Source organism: Triturus cristatus, chromosome 11 (genome assembly GCF_964204655.1).
Source record: "Triturus cristatus chromosome 11, aTriCri1.1, whole genome shotgun sequence".
Lineage (NCBI taxonomy): Eukaryota > Metazoa > Chordata > Amphibia > Caudata > Salamandridae > Triturus > Triturus cristatus.
The window spans coordinates 649,293,778-649,309,314 of NC_140594.1; the positions used below are offsets into that span (position 1 = coordinate 649,293,778).

The 15,537-nt window shown below is 42.7% G+C and overlaps 1 protein-coding gene across 4 annotated transcripts in view; it reads left to right on the top strand.

The window, feature by feature from the left end:
• Positions 1–15,537, top strand: part of FARP2 (FERM, ARH/RhoGEF and pleckstrin domain protein 2) — a 1,344,877-nt gene that overhangs the window by 875,061 nt on the left and 454,279 nt on the right. For all 4 annotated transcript variants that reach the window (XR_014970597.1, XM_085634160.1, XM_085634162.1 and 1 more), the window contains exon 15: positions 9,250–9,339. Coding sequence is in view for 3 of the 4 variants with exons in the window: in XM_085634160.1 (XP_085490286.1) it covers positions 9,250–9,339 (90 nt within the window). In the remaining variant the exon portion in view is untranslated. The remainder of the gene's footprint in view (positions 1–9,249; positions 9,340–15,537) is intronic.

The window sequence follows — 15,537 nt, forward strand, 5'->3', positions numbered from 1 at the left end:
TTCATCTTTAGCATTTTAGTATTTTTAAAAAAAAAACATTTTTATTTTCTTTAATATGACAACATAAAGAGAATACCTTGGTACATTGGGTAATGTCTTTTGCTGTATTAATCCTTTGCAGGTCAATTACACAGGTAATGCAGTGTCTCAAGGTGTCGTAATTTACATATTGTGATGTATCAAAAGAAAACATCTGGAACGCCGATCCCGGCCATTGTTATGTCCCCTTACTGGACCTGGTGGGTTAATCGCTCAAGTCTGGATCTGAGTCTGGTGCCGGAGGAGCACAGATGTTACCTCAAAATGAATTCCACCTACCCCATACCCGTTCCCACTTTTTGGGACACCCTCTGTGTATAAAAACTGCTTTTTCGGCCACCATTGAGCTATCCATATCTTGACACCATCGTCTCTGCTGGGGGGGCTGCTGGCACACCCCAGTGTTGTGCGATATTGTGTTTTGCCAACATGATCCCCAAAGTTGCCCAGTCTTGTGCTGCGTGATTTAGGTCAGTTGGTTCCCATATATTGAGGAGGCACCGTTTTGGTTCCGGAGGAACCTGAAAACCACACACCTGCGTAATTGTGTCCATCACCTCCTCCCAGTAGGGTGTTATGTGTGGGCATTTCCAGAACGTGTGATAGAATGTGCCCCTTATCCCACATCCCCTCAGACAGAGAGGTGTTGCAGCTCGGCCGATCTTGTGGAGCATGGCTCTAGTGTAGTATGTCCTATGTAAGACCTTCAGTTGCACCAACCGTAGCCGGGACGGGATCGCCACCTCCTTCGGGGACGCTAGTGCTTCCTGCCAGTCCTTTTCATCCATGTCTCCAAGGTCCGCCTGCCATTTTTCCGGCAGGGCTAGTGTGGGATCTTTCTGATTATTAATAAGTTTACGATACGTGAGGGAAATGGCCCTTTTAGTGAGCTGGTCTGTAAGGAGACGATCCTCAAATGGGGATGATTCAGGAAGAACCGTGCCTCTCGGTATTGCCCTTGTGAGTGCATGCTTAATTTGGGTGTAGCGAAATAGTTCTGTGTCAGTCATTTGGTATGTCGTCTGTAGTTGAGCAAAAGCCACTACTTCTCCCTTTTTCCACAGGTCTCCAACTCTTGAGATACCAATCAGGTCCCACTGCGCGAACCCCTTACTGTTGCGGAGTGTACCAAATTTTAGTAGTTTTTGAGAATGTATATATATCCTATGATTACTCCAAGTCACTTGGGACCATATGTGATTCAATGGTAGCAAAAATATCATTAATTTACAGTATATGAATGATGGTGGACCAAAAAGAATAGGAGTCGCACTTTATAAAAAAAAAGTCTTTTAAGTACATTGCTATAGTAATGGTGAAATAATTATTGTCTAATTAGTCAATATCCCATCTTCTAACTGAATAGTGACACGATAATAACCAGAGAACTGCCAAACTGCCAGTTCATTATGTTTTTTAGAGCTATAGATCACATAAGCTGACTTTACCCCATCTATATTTTTCATACGTCATAGGGAAAGCCATTAATTCTTCTTTTGTAAGAGGAGTACACTTTCCTGTTTGCCCAGTCCTTTGAGCAAAGAAACTGGAAGCAATGTGGAAGTAATTAACTTATTTTAATTCTCTCCAATTCTGGTGAGGATTATATGGAGTTCTACCATTTCATTTTCCAGCCTCTTTTCTTTGATAAATTAAATTTGCATTTGAAGATATGTGGTTGGGTCCCTTCTCCGTCTGCTATCCATCTGTGATCAAAAATGCCTTCCACTTATCACCTGCAGTAATTAAAAACATGTTAATTGGTTTTCTAAACCAATAACATATTACACTTATGCAAGTGTAGGCATCCACAAATGTATTAAAATGTGAGATTACTAATTTCAAACAAGGCACCAGGAAGTTCAGTCACTGCTATTAATTTCAGTAACTCACACCTTCCTTCGCGGATACTCCTCCCCACCCTCTAACATTTACAGGTCACTGTAACAGGTGGGCGAAACACCAGTCCGAGTACACTGAGATCTACGAAGTACATACAGCTCACATATCAATCAATCAATCAATAAATAAGTTTATTATGACCGATTGGTCTTTAAACTACATATACCATCATACCACAGCTAAAAATACAATTATTAAAATTTTTAAAGGACCTAAAACCAAATTTCATTTTTTCTCATAAAAACTTGTTTTTGCAGTATCATGCTGTATGCCAAGACCAAATGCCTAAAAGTTGATTATTTAAAAAATACATAAAATAATTAGACATTCAATTTGACTTTTTTTATCCCTCCTTTGACCACTCTTTCCATTTCCTCATTCCATGAGAAGCCTTTTAGCTGCTTGGACAAACTTCGCCAAGGCAATTGCAATGTCAAAGAACTGCATGTCAGTAAGGAGCTCGATCGCTTGCTTCCTTGACCGAATTCCATATTTTAAAAAAATTGGCCTTCAAAGCAATCGCCGTACAGATAACAATTTTTGTCAAGCCATTACAAAATGAACACAGGTACATTTGAAGCCTATCCCGCATGTACATTTACCAAAATCATCCATTAATTTGTTTTTTATTTTTTCATTTGAACGAATGGGGTTGATGCCTATTCTCACCTTTAATAATTCCAATCTCATCCAGTGATTCAGTACAGTATCTAAATACGAATACCAATTATCATTGCTCCAGGTATTTAACATAAAATGCACAGATTCTTTTTGTTTCAGGTAATCCATGTCAATTTGTCTAGATTTTTCAATTCCTAAGATTTTTAGAACACACTTCCGTTCTTCAATACATAATGACTCTAGGTCTATTTTTACTTTTAAAGATTCACAAATGGAGTGGAGTTTCTTTCTGGTGGCTTTTGCCCACTTCAATTCACTCTGTTGGATCTCCTTCCTGCCCCAACAAGACACTTTCTCCTCCTCTCCTGATCCCAACCGTTTCCAAAATCTACACAGATTTACCTGGACTTGTATGGTCCATGCTGGCCAATCTAGTTCTAACCTAATGGCCTGTAACATTGCAGAGCTGGGTAAAGAAAGAAGAGTTTTCAAACATTTCCCTTCCTCCTTATCCCATGAACATTTCCCCCCCAAACACAAGATTTCAGCCCCATACTGCATCTGCGGGGGAATCATAGCCTTCAATGCTTTCAACACGGGTCTATGTGACATGTCTCCGTAATTACTATAAAACAATTTCACCCCACAAATTCCTGCTAGGCCTTTTGTTTTCTGAGCCTGTAAGTGCATGCCCCAGTTTAAGGCACTATCGAACCATACTCCCAAATATTTATATTCATTAACGACTTCCAATTTTGTCTGACCCAGGAACCAGCTATATTTTTGATTTTTCTTTCCAAAACACAATATTTTTGTTTTTTTCCATATTTACTATTAGGTGTTTGGATGAACAATATGTCTCAAATGCATTTAGCTTTCTTTGCAGTCCTAATTCCGTTTGATCAAAAATAACTAGGTCATCTGCGTATAGTAGGCAAGACAGATGCTTACCATTTACCTTTGGGCTTGCTCCTCTTTCAGTTATTAATAAATTCGGTCAATCAGCAAGAAAAATAGAAAATAGAAGAGGGGCCAATACACAGCCCTGTCTTAAACCATTATTGATTTCTATCTCTTGAGTTAAACCTCCTGCTGTATCTTTAATAACTTGTGCCCAATTTTCGCTGTGCAGCCCTTGAATAACTTCTAAGAGGTCCTCGGGGATATTATATCTTTTTAGCGTCTCCCATAAGCATTCTCTATCTACTAAATCAAATGCTGCCCGGAAGTCAACAAAGCAGCAGAATAATCTACCCTGCTATTCCACTGACTTCCGAGCCACAGTCCACAAGGCAAAACAATGGTCGAGTGTTGAGTGGCCCTCTTTGAACCTTCCTTGTTCTACCGGGACAATCGTGTTTAATTCGACCCATTCCTTTAGTTTCCCCAAGATTATTTTGGAGAACACTTTCACACCGATATCTAATAGATGAATTAATCTATAATTCTTTGGGTCCTTTCTATCCCCTTTTTTATGCAATGGCCTTATTACGTCCCCCCTCCAAGATTTTGGAATTGTACCCGAGGTTAATACTGCTGTAAACATTTTTGAGTAAAATTGGGCCTACCAATTTAATTCTGTTTTAATTATTACTGCAGGTAAATTATCAGGCCCTGCCGCACGGGTTAGATTTAAACTCTGAATAGTGTTGTTTACATTTTCAAACGAGTATAAAGGGATTAGATTTCTTACTACCTGTTGCCTCCAGGTTTCCTCCCCACTAATTTCTGGCCCATTGCTAGACCTGTATAATTGATTTAGGTGCTCCTCCCAGGAAGTCTCGTCGACTTCACAGCTCATGGTTCCCGGAGATCGACCCGCTGCATCTTGGATCAATCTCCAGAAACCTTTAGTATTTTTACTTTCTATGGTTTCCAGTATTGAGAACCAACATTTTTCTTTGAAGCTTCTTTTCTTAATTCTCTCTAACATTTTATATTCCTTCCTCGATTTTAGTAAATTATTGTAGCCCTCCTGATTGTAACTTAACTTCTTCTTCTTCTTTCCTCAGTAGCTTTTTTTTCTCTCTACATACGGAGTCAAACCAGCCCATTTGCTGTCTACCACCCCCTTGCAGAGTTTTACCCCGTTTCATTGTTTTCTTTAAATTGCCAGATAAGCATAGTACTGCCTGCTTGATTTTTTTCTTCCAGCCATGCAACACTCGGGCTCCTTGCTATATCAGAGGCTAGATTTTGTTGAAAACTAGATAATTTTGTAATATATTACTCAGTCAATTTCGTGGACAGTCTTTTTGGATAATCCATAGGTTGTAGTAGAACTTTTTCACAAACTCTTGGGAGAGCGCTCACTATTTCACAATATAGTGGATAGTGGTCACTTTCTTTTCGTTTAATTACCTTATACTTTTTTACTAAGACAAATTCCAGGCATGTACAAAGAGATAGTCTATAGGGCACAATTGATTGCCCCTTCTAAATGTTTGATCTGCTGGTCTATCGAATTCCGATCTACCATTTAAACTAACTAGTCCATGTGACCCTAGGAATTCCCCTAGCTCTTCATCTTGCTTATTCATTTTCCCAATGGGAAAAAGGGCTGGCATTATCTCATATGCGTCTAAGATTTCCTTCATCCAAGGGTCCAACTTTTCGGGATCTAACTTATGATTAAAATCTCCCGTAATGATTAAAAAATCCTTACCATATTTATCGTTTAAAGATATCAAATCTACTTTAAAGAGCCCCCATTCTTTTATGTATTCTTCTTTGGTATACCACTGCATATATATGTTAATCACAATCACATAATCATTTTGCCCTTCCTGGTCCTGTAGGTGTACCTCACTAGCCAACATCCATTTACCAGAGGTATTTATCAAAGACACCTTGTTTGTTGTTCTTGTGGAGATTAGTGTCATGATCCCTCCAGATGGGCGACCAAATCTGGCTTTCGTAGCCGCTTTGTAACTCTGAGTAAAGCCTTCAACTACAGGGGTACTGTCGCATAGCCAAGTCTCTTGCAGACAGATGATGTCTGCCTGACGTGAAACGTTTTTTACACAATCTATCTTTATTTGCTCTTTTAATTCATTGATGTTCCACGAGATTATTCTTAGTCTATGCGACGACCCATTTCCCTAATCTATTTCGCTAAGATGACCAGACTCATTTACTGCCCACCAAGATGCATTTAAGTCTCTGTCCTCAATGCTCCAATTTCCCCAGTTCTTATCCAGCTCGTGGTTTTCAACAATAATTTTAATTTTCTCTCTTGCTCCACATGCCCCTGTTATTAGTCTAGCTTGTCTTTTCCCCAAGCCTGCACGACAATTCAAAAAGCTACTATGTGGCTGACTTACATTTTCTATTTCCGCCTCTGTGATTAATCTTATTCCATCCTTTAGAATCACTTTTTCGGCATTTACTATTGCAGATTTAATCATCCCTGAATATACTTCAACTTTTGTCAATTCCTACCCTTTACTACTTGGTAAAAATCCAACCTGCCTTTTAAATCCTTTGATTCAATTTTACATAGGCTTGGACATTTTGAGAAGGAAAATAAAAGTTAAGAGCGATTTAACGGTATGATTTTCTTTAGCTTTTTCCTGCCCTTTGGTACATCCTGGGGTTCAAAGTATAACCACTTTTCATCTCTTGGCTCTGTAACTCCCCGATCTCTAATCTTTTCTTCACTTTTATCTCTTTTTCTATTTGGGCCATTTATCTTAGCACCCCTTTTCCCTATACGTTTTGGGTTGCTTGTCACACCCCTTACGTTTACCCTTTTTTCAGGCCATTTCTCCTCCCTTACTTCCTCCCGGGTTTTTTTTTGTTGGCACCTTTTTTCTCTTACTTCCTTCGAACTTGTATCTTGGAAACTTTCTTGCTTCTTCTTCCTTTCCATCTTAGTAACTATAGAGGAGTCTCTTCTTACTGTTTTTACATGTGATATAAGTGGGTTATCTTCTTTACACTTTACTTTTTTACTACCTGTTTGTTTCCCTTTAAGCTTCCCTGAGTACTGGGTGAGTTTCTTTGATGGGAATCTAAACTTTTGCCACCTATGACTCCACTGTTCATTTCTTCTCCTAATTAACATAGGTTGTTTCGATATGTACACATCATGAACATGATTCAATTGATCTAATGTCCCGGTGTCTCCTGTGCCCCCTCCAGTGGAAGTGTCTAACCACTGACGGCATTAAACCCCTAATGCCCTGTAGTTCACACACAGTGAGCTTTAGGCTAATTTCTTTTGCCTTTAGTATTTTATTATTTGAAAGTGTGACTTCTAACAGGCCTTGCAAGGTCTTTTGTAGCATTAAAATAATGTCCAGCATTGAAGCCGATGGAGTTGCTGACAAGTCTAAGTTCTCGGTGCTATTATGTAGCATATCTTCCATAGATTTGGAGACGCCATATGCCCATTAACCCAGACATTTATCCGCATTTTCTCTTTCCTCCCGAGCATTGCTATCATTCTGAGCTTGCTGCTCTTTTGAAGACTTCTCCTCATACTCTCCATCTTCGGTGTTGTGCTCGGAGAAGATCCTAGGTGATGATGCAAGTCTTGGTTCCAAATTGATGTTTATTTGGCTTAAATCACAATGATTGGAGAATGAGTCTTCTATACACTCAGCACATTGATCGTTTATTTCCTGGATTAAAATTAAATCCTTCTCTAAATCTTCGTATTTTTTGGCGTAGGTTTCTTGATGAAGTGTTTTCCCACAAAGGGCCATATGTAGGTAAATTACATTTGCCGATTCTTAAATACCGAATTTTACCGATTCGGTATTTATGAATCGGTAAATGTAATGTAGGTAAAAAAATACTGATTCGGTAAGTGTCGGTATTTTAGAATCAGTATTTACCGATTCGGTAATGGTAACCTGTATCTCATTGATTCCTATGGGCCAGGAGGCCCATAGGAATCAATGGGAAGCCAGTTACCATTACCGAATCGGTAAATACCGAATCGGTAATGGGGGGAGCTCAATCAAGGGTGGCAGGGTGTCACATTGACACCCTGTTGCACCCCTGATTCCTGCATGTGTGCACATGTGGCACACATACATGCCCTGAGGGCATGTGTGTCTGCCACATTGCACACATCTAAGGGCCATATTCAGCATATTTGGCGTATTTTTCTTCATTAATATTTTATTTTGTCCCTTTATATTATTCACTTCTTCCAAAATCGCCGCGGGGGTTGACTCACTTGTTTCATTATTTGTAGATTGAGGACCTTTTCTTATTTTGTTGATTCTTTGCTTTTTAGGGGACATTTTACAATGGGAAAAGGTCAAGTCTGATATAACTTTGAGCTCAAGTTCCAATGGATGTGTCAGCGTGACTGCTAAAACTATAAAATACTGTCTGTGGAAGGGCCCAGATTAGCCCAGCATAAGTCCAACAATTACTGAGGCCAGTACTGCATTCATTTCCGCATTGCGGTAAAACTAGACAAAATTACCAAAATCACTTTCACTTACATCTGCTGTGTTGAGTGGTGGTACTTCGGGCTTGCCGTGGTGGTTGCCTTTTTTTTTTTTTTTTACTCCTGCGGGGGTATTATTCAGGTTACTCCTCCCCCCTTTTGGCCTCTGCCCCTCCTCTGGGGCTGCACTAGTCTGTTGGCAATTCAAGCCAAAATGCTAAATTCAGGCTTCGCAAGCTCTTCTGCACTTTCTTTTTTCCCTTTCTGGGCACTCGCTCCATGCCTCAAGACTCTAATTACTGAGTCGCCGTATCCGCTCTGTAATTGAGCGTATTTTCCGTCTCTATGGCCTCCGTACGGCCTCAGATTTCTTCCCGCTCCGCTCTCTGCTCCTCCGCGGGGCCGCGAATCCAGAAATGACACGGTGCGCGTCGCCTCACGTCTCGTTGCACGGCAGCCCGGAAACCACGAGCCACAATCCAAACACAGCAGAGTTGATTACAGCTCACATAAACTTACATGTTCTCGTCACTCCAATCTCTCCCGGAAAAAAATACTGCATCAGAGTATCCTGTCCTGTTTGTTTTCATCAGGAGGTATAGCTCTTTAGTAGTTCGTTCCGCAGGCTGCATCGCCACTGTACATACTCTGGGCCCAGCTATTACCTACACATATCAAGAACATTTTTTTAAATGACCTAACCTAGAATGTAGTTTGAAACGTACCATATCTCTGTCTTGATCATCTCACCAGCTACCAAAATGTTTCTGGCAGTGTTTGTGATTCCCTGGTTTCTTCTGATTGTTTGGGCTGCTATCCTATTTGATGTTCGGTAAGGATAAGGAATGATTGCAAGGCCCAACTTTCTGCCCTTCTCCCAGATATGCTCAAAACAGTGGACCTTACTAACTTTATTGTTCCTTTCTTATTTATGGCTTCCTGTTTTTGGTTGCTCTTGCTTCTGGTTGCTTCAGTATTTTGTTGAAGTTCCACTTATTTCTTATTTATTGGGTTAATGTTGATAACTATTCCAGTAATCTAGTAGTTTTTTACTTAGACCCCAATTTTCTGTGGCAGGATGGGCTATGCCAGTGCCACTGATTTTCACTCTGATTGGAAGTGACATGACTTTAGCACATCACTTGTCTCTTAATGTATTACAGTTCAAGATTGTTTTGTGTGGTTTTGTTTGTAGTTACTGTAAATTAGGATTTGTATAGCACATTATGTGATTGGTTGTGCTGTCAGTTGTAAAGCCTTTTGTTGTGTGTTTGTTCTAGCGCTACCCAACAGATAAAGCCTATTTCATTGCAAAGGAGATTCTGACGACTGAGAGAACATACTTGAAAGACTTGGAAGTCATCACCGTGGTGAGTGAGGCTGCCAGCTGCTGTTATGTACTGCATGGAGTGTGCAGCATTAATCGTTGTTTCAATTTGCAAATATAAGATCTAGATGCAGTAGCTGTTCCTATCTGTTCTTATGCACGTGAATGGGTTTGCAGTAAGTACAGCATTAGGTCAAAGTGTAAGAAGCAGTGGGTAGAGGTGAAATAAGCACTTTTGTAAAAAGGGACCAACAGTCAAAAGACAAGGCAACCTCTTTCAGTCCTCTTTCTTGCCCTACCGCAATCTAAAGGTCTGTGTCCTCTCGGCCACTCAGATGGTCTCCCAACAGCTGCATCCTTCAAAGCAATTTGAACTGCCCCCACCCCCCCCCCATGTAACATCTTTTTACCCGTCTAAAAGGGTACTTTTCCGCAAAATGAGCACCACACCACCCTGCACCTCGCCCTAGCATAATTGGCTAATGGGTCATTTTGCTCATCTCACTTTCGGATGAGACATAAGCCCCCAAACATGTCATCGTCAGTTTGATGTTTATCCTTAACTTCATTTGAGGACGGTAGACCTAAGCAAATCAGAATCTTATAATGACACCAAAATCTAAATTTTTAATGAAGTACCAGGCAGTCACATGCCCCACATCCTCCTTCAGATTATCAATGAGTGTTCTGCAGATTAGCACTACCACTTCTCCTGCATGACAATCTTTTCTAGATTGCCATGTGATCATTTGCATTTAATCTCTTGATATTTAACAAAGGACTCAACCAATGTGTCCAGCATGGCATCAGTTCACCAAAGTGTTAGGAGGTGTAGCAGAAGTGACATCATGTGACATTTGACCTATGATGACATCGCAAGAAGTGACATCAAAACATTGAGCCTGGTGCATTATAGTAACTGATGCCGCTGGAGGCAAGCTCCACCTAATTGAAGAAGCCCAATCAGGTCAAACCCAGTCTTGGGTTGCTTATGTTCCAGCTCAGATAGGACCTGGCGTGGCAGTTTGGGCTGGACGATTGGAGCAGCACTGAGACAGAGTTGCATATGACTGGGTCTAATCTGAGGTGGCACGTTGGGCAAAAGAACAATGAGTTGGAATGCTACCCGAGTGACTGCCAGTGGTTAGACTTATTGCAGCATCGTTCCATCACCTTTTCTGCATCTGATGTAATGCCCTAAGTGTCAATGGGTATGCACAAACATTGCCCCTTGTTTACTGTGCCACTGAAATGAAGCTGGACCTGACTGAAGTGGTTCAATCAGGCCAAAGTCTGTCTTAGCTTGCTTGTGTTCTGGTTCAAAGAATACCTGACTTGGCAGTTCGGGACAGACTTTTCGTATTGGAGCACGACCAAGACTGATTTGTATATGATTGGGTCTACTCTTAGGTGGCACGGTTGGTCAAAGAACAATTGGATGGAATGCTACCACAAGCAATTGCCAGTGCTTAGACTTACTGCAAGCATCCTCCCATTACCTTTTGTGTGTCAGGGATCCAGACGACACATAGCCATAAGATGCCATTATATGCCAGTCACTCTTAAACCAAAAACACCCTCAAATGCCAGGCACAGCCACATATTCCAAGGCACAAATTCAATTGAAAAATAACCAAAAAGGAAAGAAGATACAATATTACGAGAGCAAGGCCTGCTGTTGGAGTGGCTGGTTGCAGTCTTTAATAGCTCCCAATATTGGGTCTAACTCCAAGTACTTATTCTTGTTTTAGTGGTAACCCCCTCTCTATCCTGTTAGAGTGTAGGAAGTGGTTTCCTAACCTCTGCCGATGAAGCTGCCATGCTTTTCCACAACTTGAAACAGTTTTTTTTCATTACACTGATTACTCTTACAAACAGCTTATGTAGTACCTGGAGAATATTCCAAGCCTTTTTGAATGCATCGTTTATAAAATGTTAATCTGGGCCATTACTCCAAGTGTCTCCAGACTTTCTGCAACTCCATAACAAACTGAACATTCTGTGGTAATGGACCTCACCTAGTGGTAATGAACCTCACCTAGTGGTAATGGACCTCACCTAGTGGTGACGTAATGCCAGCGGCTAGCAGCGTATAGAGTACCCCTCTTCCTAGCGCTAACCACTTTCTTACACTATGTGGCAGAAGAAATGCAAAATAAACACATTCTGCTGTTACACATAGTTAGCACACCTTGGAATTTAATTCAATTCCTGTGACATACGGTGAGTTCTGTATAAGCATTGCAGAGGCACAAGATCCCTAAGCAAGTAAATACAAGACACGCTTCACTCTTTGCACCCAGTTAGTCCTTAGGTGGCGGTTCTGGCCCAACAGATTGCAGTACTGATGAGTACTGCAACCAGGACCAGGCTGCATGGGATGAACTAACTGAAAGGCCTGATATACAGTCTGCTCTCTCCTGATCTAAAGCAGCATAAACTCCATGCACTGGTAGGCTAAATCCGAAATATATTGAAGGCAAAAATCCAAGCAAAGAGTACTACAGCATAAGATTAATGCCAAATTAAAGAAACTGTGTGAGAGCGCATATATTGTGTCAAAAGGATTGTGAAATATTAGAATGCCACTCACATCTTTCAAAAGGCACTGAAAAATTATTATTTCCAATTAAACACCTAGATATTGTGTAACAGAAAATATTAAAACATATGTAAAGATAGCACAAATATTAATATGGAATTCATTTGAAAGAAACCAAGCTCTTTAAAACTGACTGGTAATCTGTTGTAATGACAGTGTATTGTGTGGCAAGGCATTCGTGTTACCTGGTGTTGGGTATTATAAGTAAGTGCAGACCAGTGGCATAACTGCTGATCCCAAATGAACATGTACATAAGCAACACAAGCAGCGGGTGACACGCAGATGGTGAAGGACTCCCCCAGCTGCACGTCGATAGATGTGCCACCTACGGCCTGGGCATTACAATCAAGATAGACCGTTTCGGCACAATAAATACTTAACCTCGCCCAGTCTTCTCCCCTTACCTAGTCAACGCTTTACACTTGTTTGGTTCTCTTTCAATAAAAGTACACAATGCAGATGGAAATATCAAGCTGTCCACAGCAGCCCTCCCTAAATCACACCCAGCACTGGCACTGTTCCTGGTCGAATCAGTGCCAATCCGTTTCAAATTGGTGGATTCATGTAGGGATCCGGGATGGCAGACACATGCGATTTGCTGGTTTTTAGGTCTCGGCTAGCGATGGCTGCGCTTGCGCAGTCTCGCTCGCGAGATTTAATGACTTTAAGAAGAGGGGCTTGCACCCGCCCCTCTTCTCTCCTGTTCTCCATTGGCTGGCCTCTTAAATGCTGGCCAGCCACTGGAGAAGAGGTCCAGTCACTCCGATTATGCCCCGTCCTTTTTGGATCGGGGGGCGTGTTTTTTGCGAGAAGTCCCCAAATCCGAAAAGGACGCTGCGTTTCTCCGAGGCATTTTCTGCTGTGCCTCGGAGAAAGGCAGTGGTGTGATCGTCCGCTCCCCCTTCGTCCGGTTGCTGCTCTGCTCACCACTCCAAGGGTCTTCTTGTTGTACTGCTCAACATCGTGAAACACAGTTCTCTCTCAGGACAATAAAGAAACATACAACACTACACGAGACCGACATCATAGCCGCGCCTCCCTCCCCTTCCCCCACCCCAAAGCAAACTTCTCAGAGTTGCGCTCTTCATGGCCTTCCCGAGGCGGAGGGCAAAGTTGGCCGCGCTGCTCTTATGAGCTCTGCTCGCTCCCCTACTCTTCGGTGCGGCCACCTCGCCCCGGAGTCTCCGCGGCTGCCGCTGGCATGAAAGACCCCCGCCTTCTTTGCTGCTGCCGGGGACCTCTCTGCAGAAGGCATGCCGCCTGCTGGTGCTCTTCTGTGCCCTGCACCTCAGTGTCACCCTGGTGTACTAGCTGGTCGGCAGCGAGCGGGGCATCTTCTGGTTTTCACCCTTCTTGTCACAGACAACGCTGCCGCCCGGAGAAGGACGCCTCTTCCTGGCCCATTTGGAGTTTGTGGAGCCTAAATGAAAAGGGATTTACGGGACGCTTGAGACCCCCTCGTCAGCCGAACCGACAGTCCTGTCTGCGGCCACCCCCCGCCCGTGAGATGAAGGAACGGCTGTTGCGGACGTGAACGGTAAGTGTGTGATCACCATCGCGCGAGTCCCGTTCAGCCCCCCACCAGAGTAAACAAATGTGCCTGTTGGGGGGACGTGCTGTGTTCATTGGGCAAGCTAAGGGGGAGGGGGGCGACCACTTTGCAGACACTGCACCCGGGATGTCCCAGACAATGGTAGCGCTCTCGGACATGGTTTGCCTGGGGTGATGACTTCCCTTGTAAACTGCTCGTGAGGGGGCAGTTGGGCTCGCAAGACAGTTTTACCACTGTCTGAAAATGCAGCGTATTTGGCTTGGAGAGCACGGGGTGTGTTTATTATTTCACTTGGAGGGCAGGGGTGTGTTTCTTTCCCACGGTGTCGTCGCATCTAGGCGCTGCGGCTCTTCATTCTGCAGGGCTGTATAGCGTGCCTTCACTGTTCGCTGTCCCGCCTTCTCGAGGAGTATCTCTCTCCATCCTTACATATGTCCCCCTGACCATCACCCCCTCCCGTTGTCAGGCGCTGATTGTTCCCAAGTCTACTGGTCCCAATTTGCACCTTTGCCTTCTCATGTACTGACTAATTTGTGCCCCCCCTCGCTCCTGAAGGGAGTCCTGCCCCCTCCCCCTGCAGTGGACACCTCTCGCCAGTGACCCGGCAACGCCCACTTCCTAATGTGCCACAAGGCTTTCTCCCACTGAAGCGTGTGCTCTTCCTTTGACACCCCACCCCCACTCTCATAATTTCCGATTCTTCACCCCGCCCCCAAAACAGCTCCAGGACTGCCATTCACAGAGTCTAAACAAGCATTTACAATGCAATGGTCTCGGCATTGGTAAAGTTAGAGCTATTGGTATTGCTCATGACATTATTTTTGTTTGTTTTTGTTTTTAAAACATTTAAAGAAACGGCATTGTTATTTACAATGTCAATAGCTTAATCTGTGTGTGGGTGCAAATGCAATAGGTCTCGCATTTGAGAGTGATTAAGCTATTGACATTGTAAATAACAATGCCGTTTCTTTAAATGTTTTAAAAACATAAACAAAAATAATGTCATGAACAATGCCAATAGCTCTAACTTTACCAATGCCGAGACCATTGCATTGTAAATGCTTGTTCCTCCTTCCTGCTGAATGTCATGGTGAAGTAGCTTGGAAGAAAACAAATCGTGAAAGATGGGGCTGAGATACCCCGCCCTTATGATCTCAAAAGCCTTCAACGAGCTGCAAAAAGGGATGAGGCAAGGGGAAGAAGTGAGAAATACAGAATGCAAACACGGCTCTCGCATAGCTGGGTTTACTTTTTGTTTTTTGGTGCTCCCAAGAACCCCTGAACCAGGGGTTGCGAGGACAGCGCCAGGGGCCACAAAGGTACAACCAGGGGTCGCAGCTGCAACCCCTGATGATCCCATTTTACATCCTTGACAGCTTGTCTGTCATATTTTTGTGAACACCCATGAATAATATCCGGGTCATACGACCATTCAATGCCTGCCTTTGCAATTTCACCGTAGGATCAAGACACAAGTTGGAGTCAAGTTACTGAGGAACCTTTTAGTGGAGTAATTCCAAACAAAAGATTATCCTTATCATTTTAGAAGTAGCCCCACCTTCACAACATACTATGACATTGTAATGGCAATATTCTTCCCGATCACGGGACAGCACGGAGAACAGTAGTCCCGTTTGGTGCTCTCTCTAACTGAAGTGCATTTTCACACATTTCCAGGAAGCGTTTGTTGGCTTCCTTGATCGGGAAGGATATTGCCATTACAACGGCGTAGTATGTTGTGAAGTTGGGGCTACTTCTAAGATGATAAGGATAATTAAGCAAGAGAGACTTATTTTTGGATAAAAGAGCTTATTGTGTGCTCTGAGTCCTGAGGAGAACCCTGTAAAACACTTAATAGGGTTCGAAACGCGTCGACTGTTGTTTTTCCAAACAAGTTTTTTACCCAAGCATCTACCATGGAGGCTCATAATGTGAACTAATATAAGTTATAACTGAGATGGTGTATATTGAGCCCAATTGGCATCTTGTTTTGTTTTGCCCTTGTTAAAGGAATATATAAGTAGGGTGTTAAAACGCCAGCCGAAGGTACATGGTTGTGTTTGTTGTGTGACAAAAAATGTTTTGG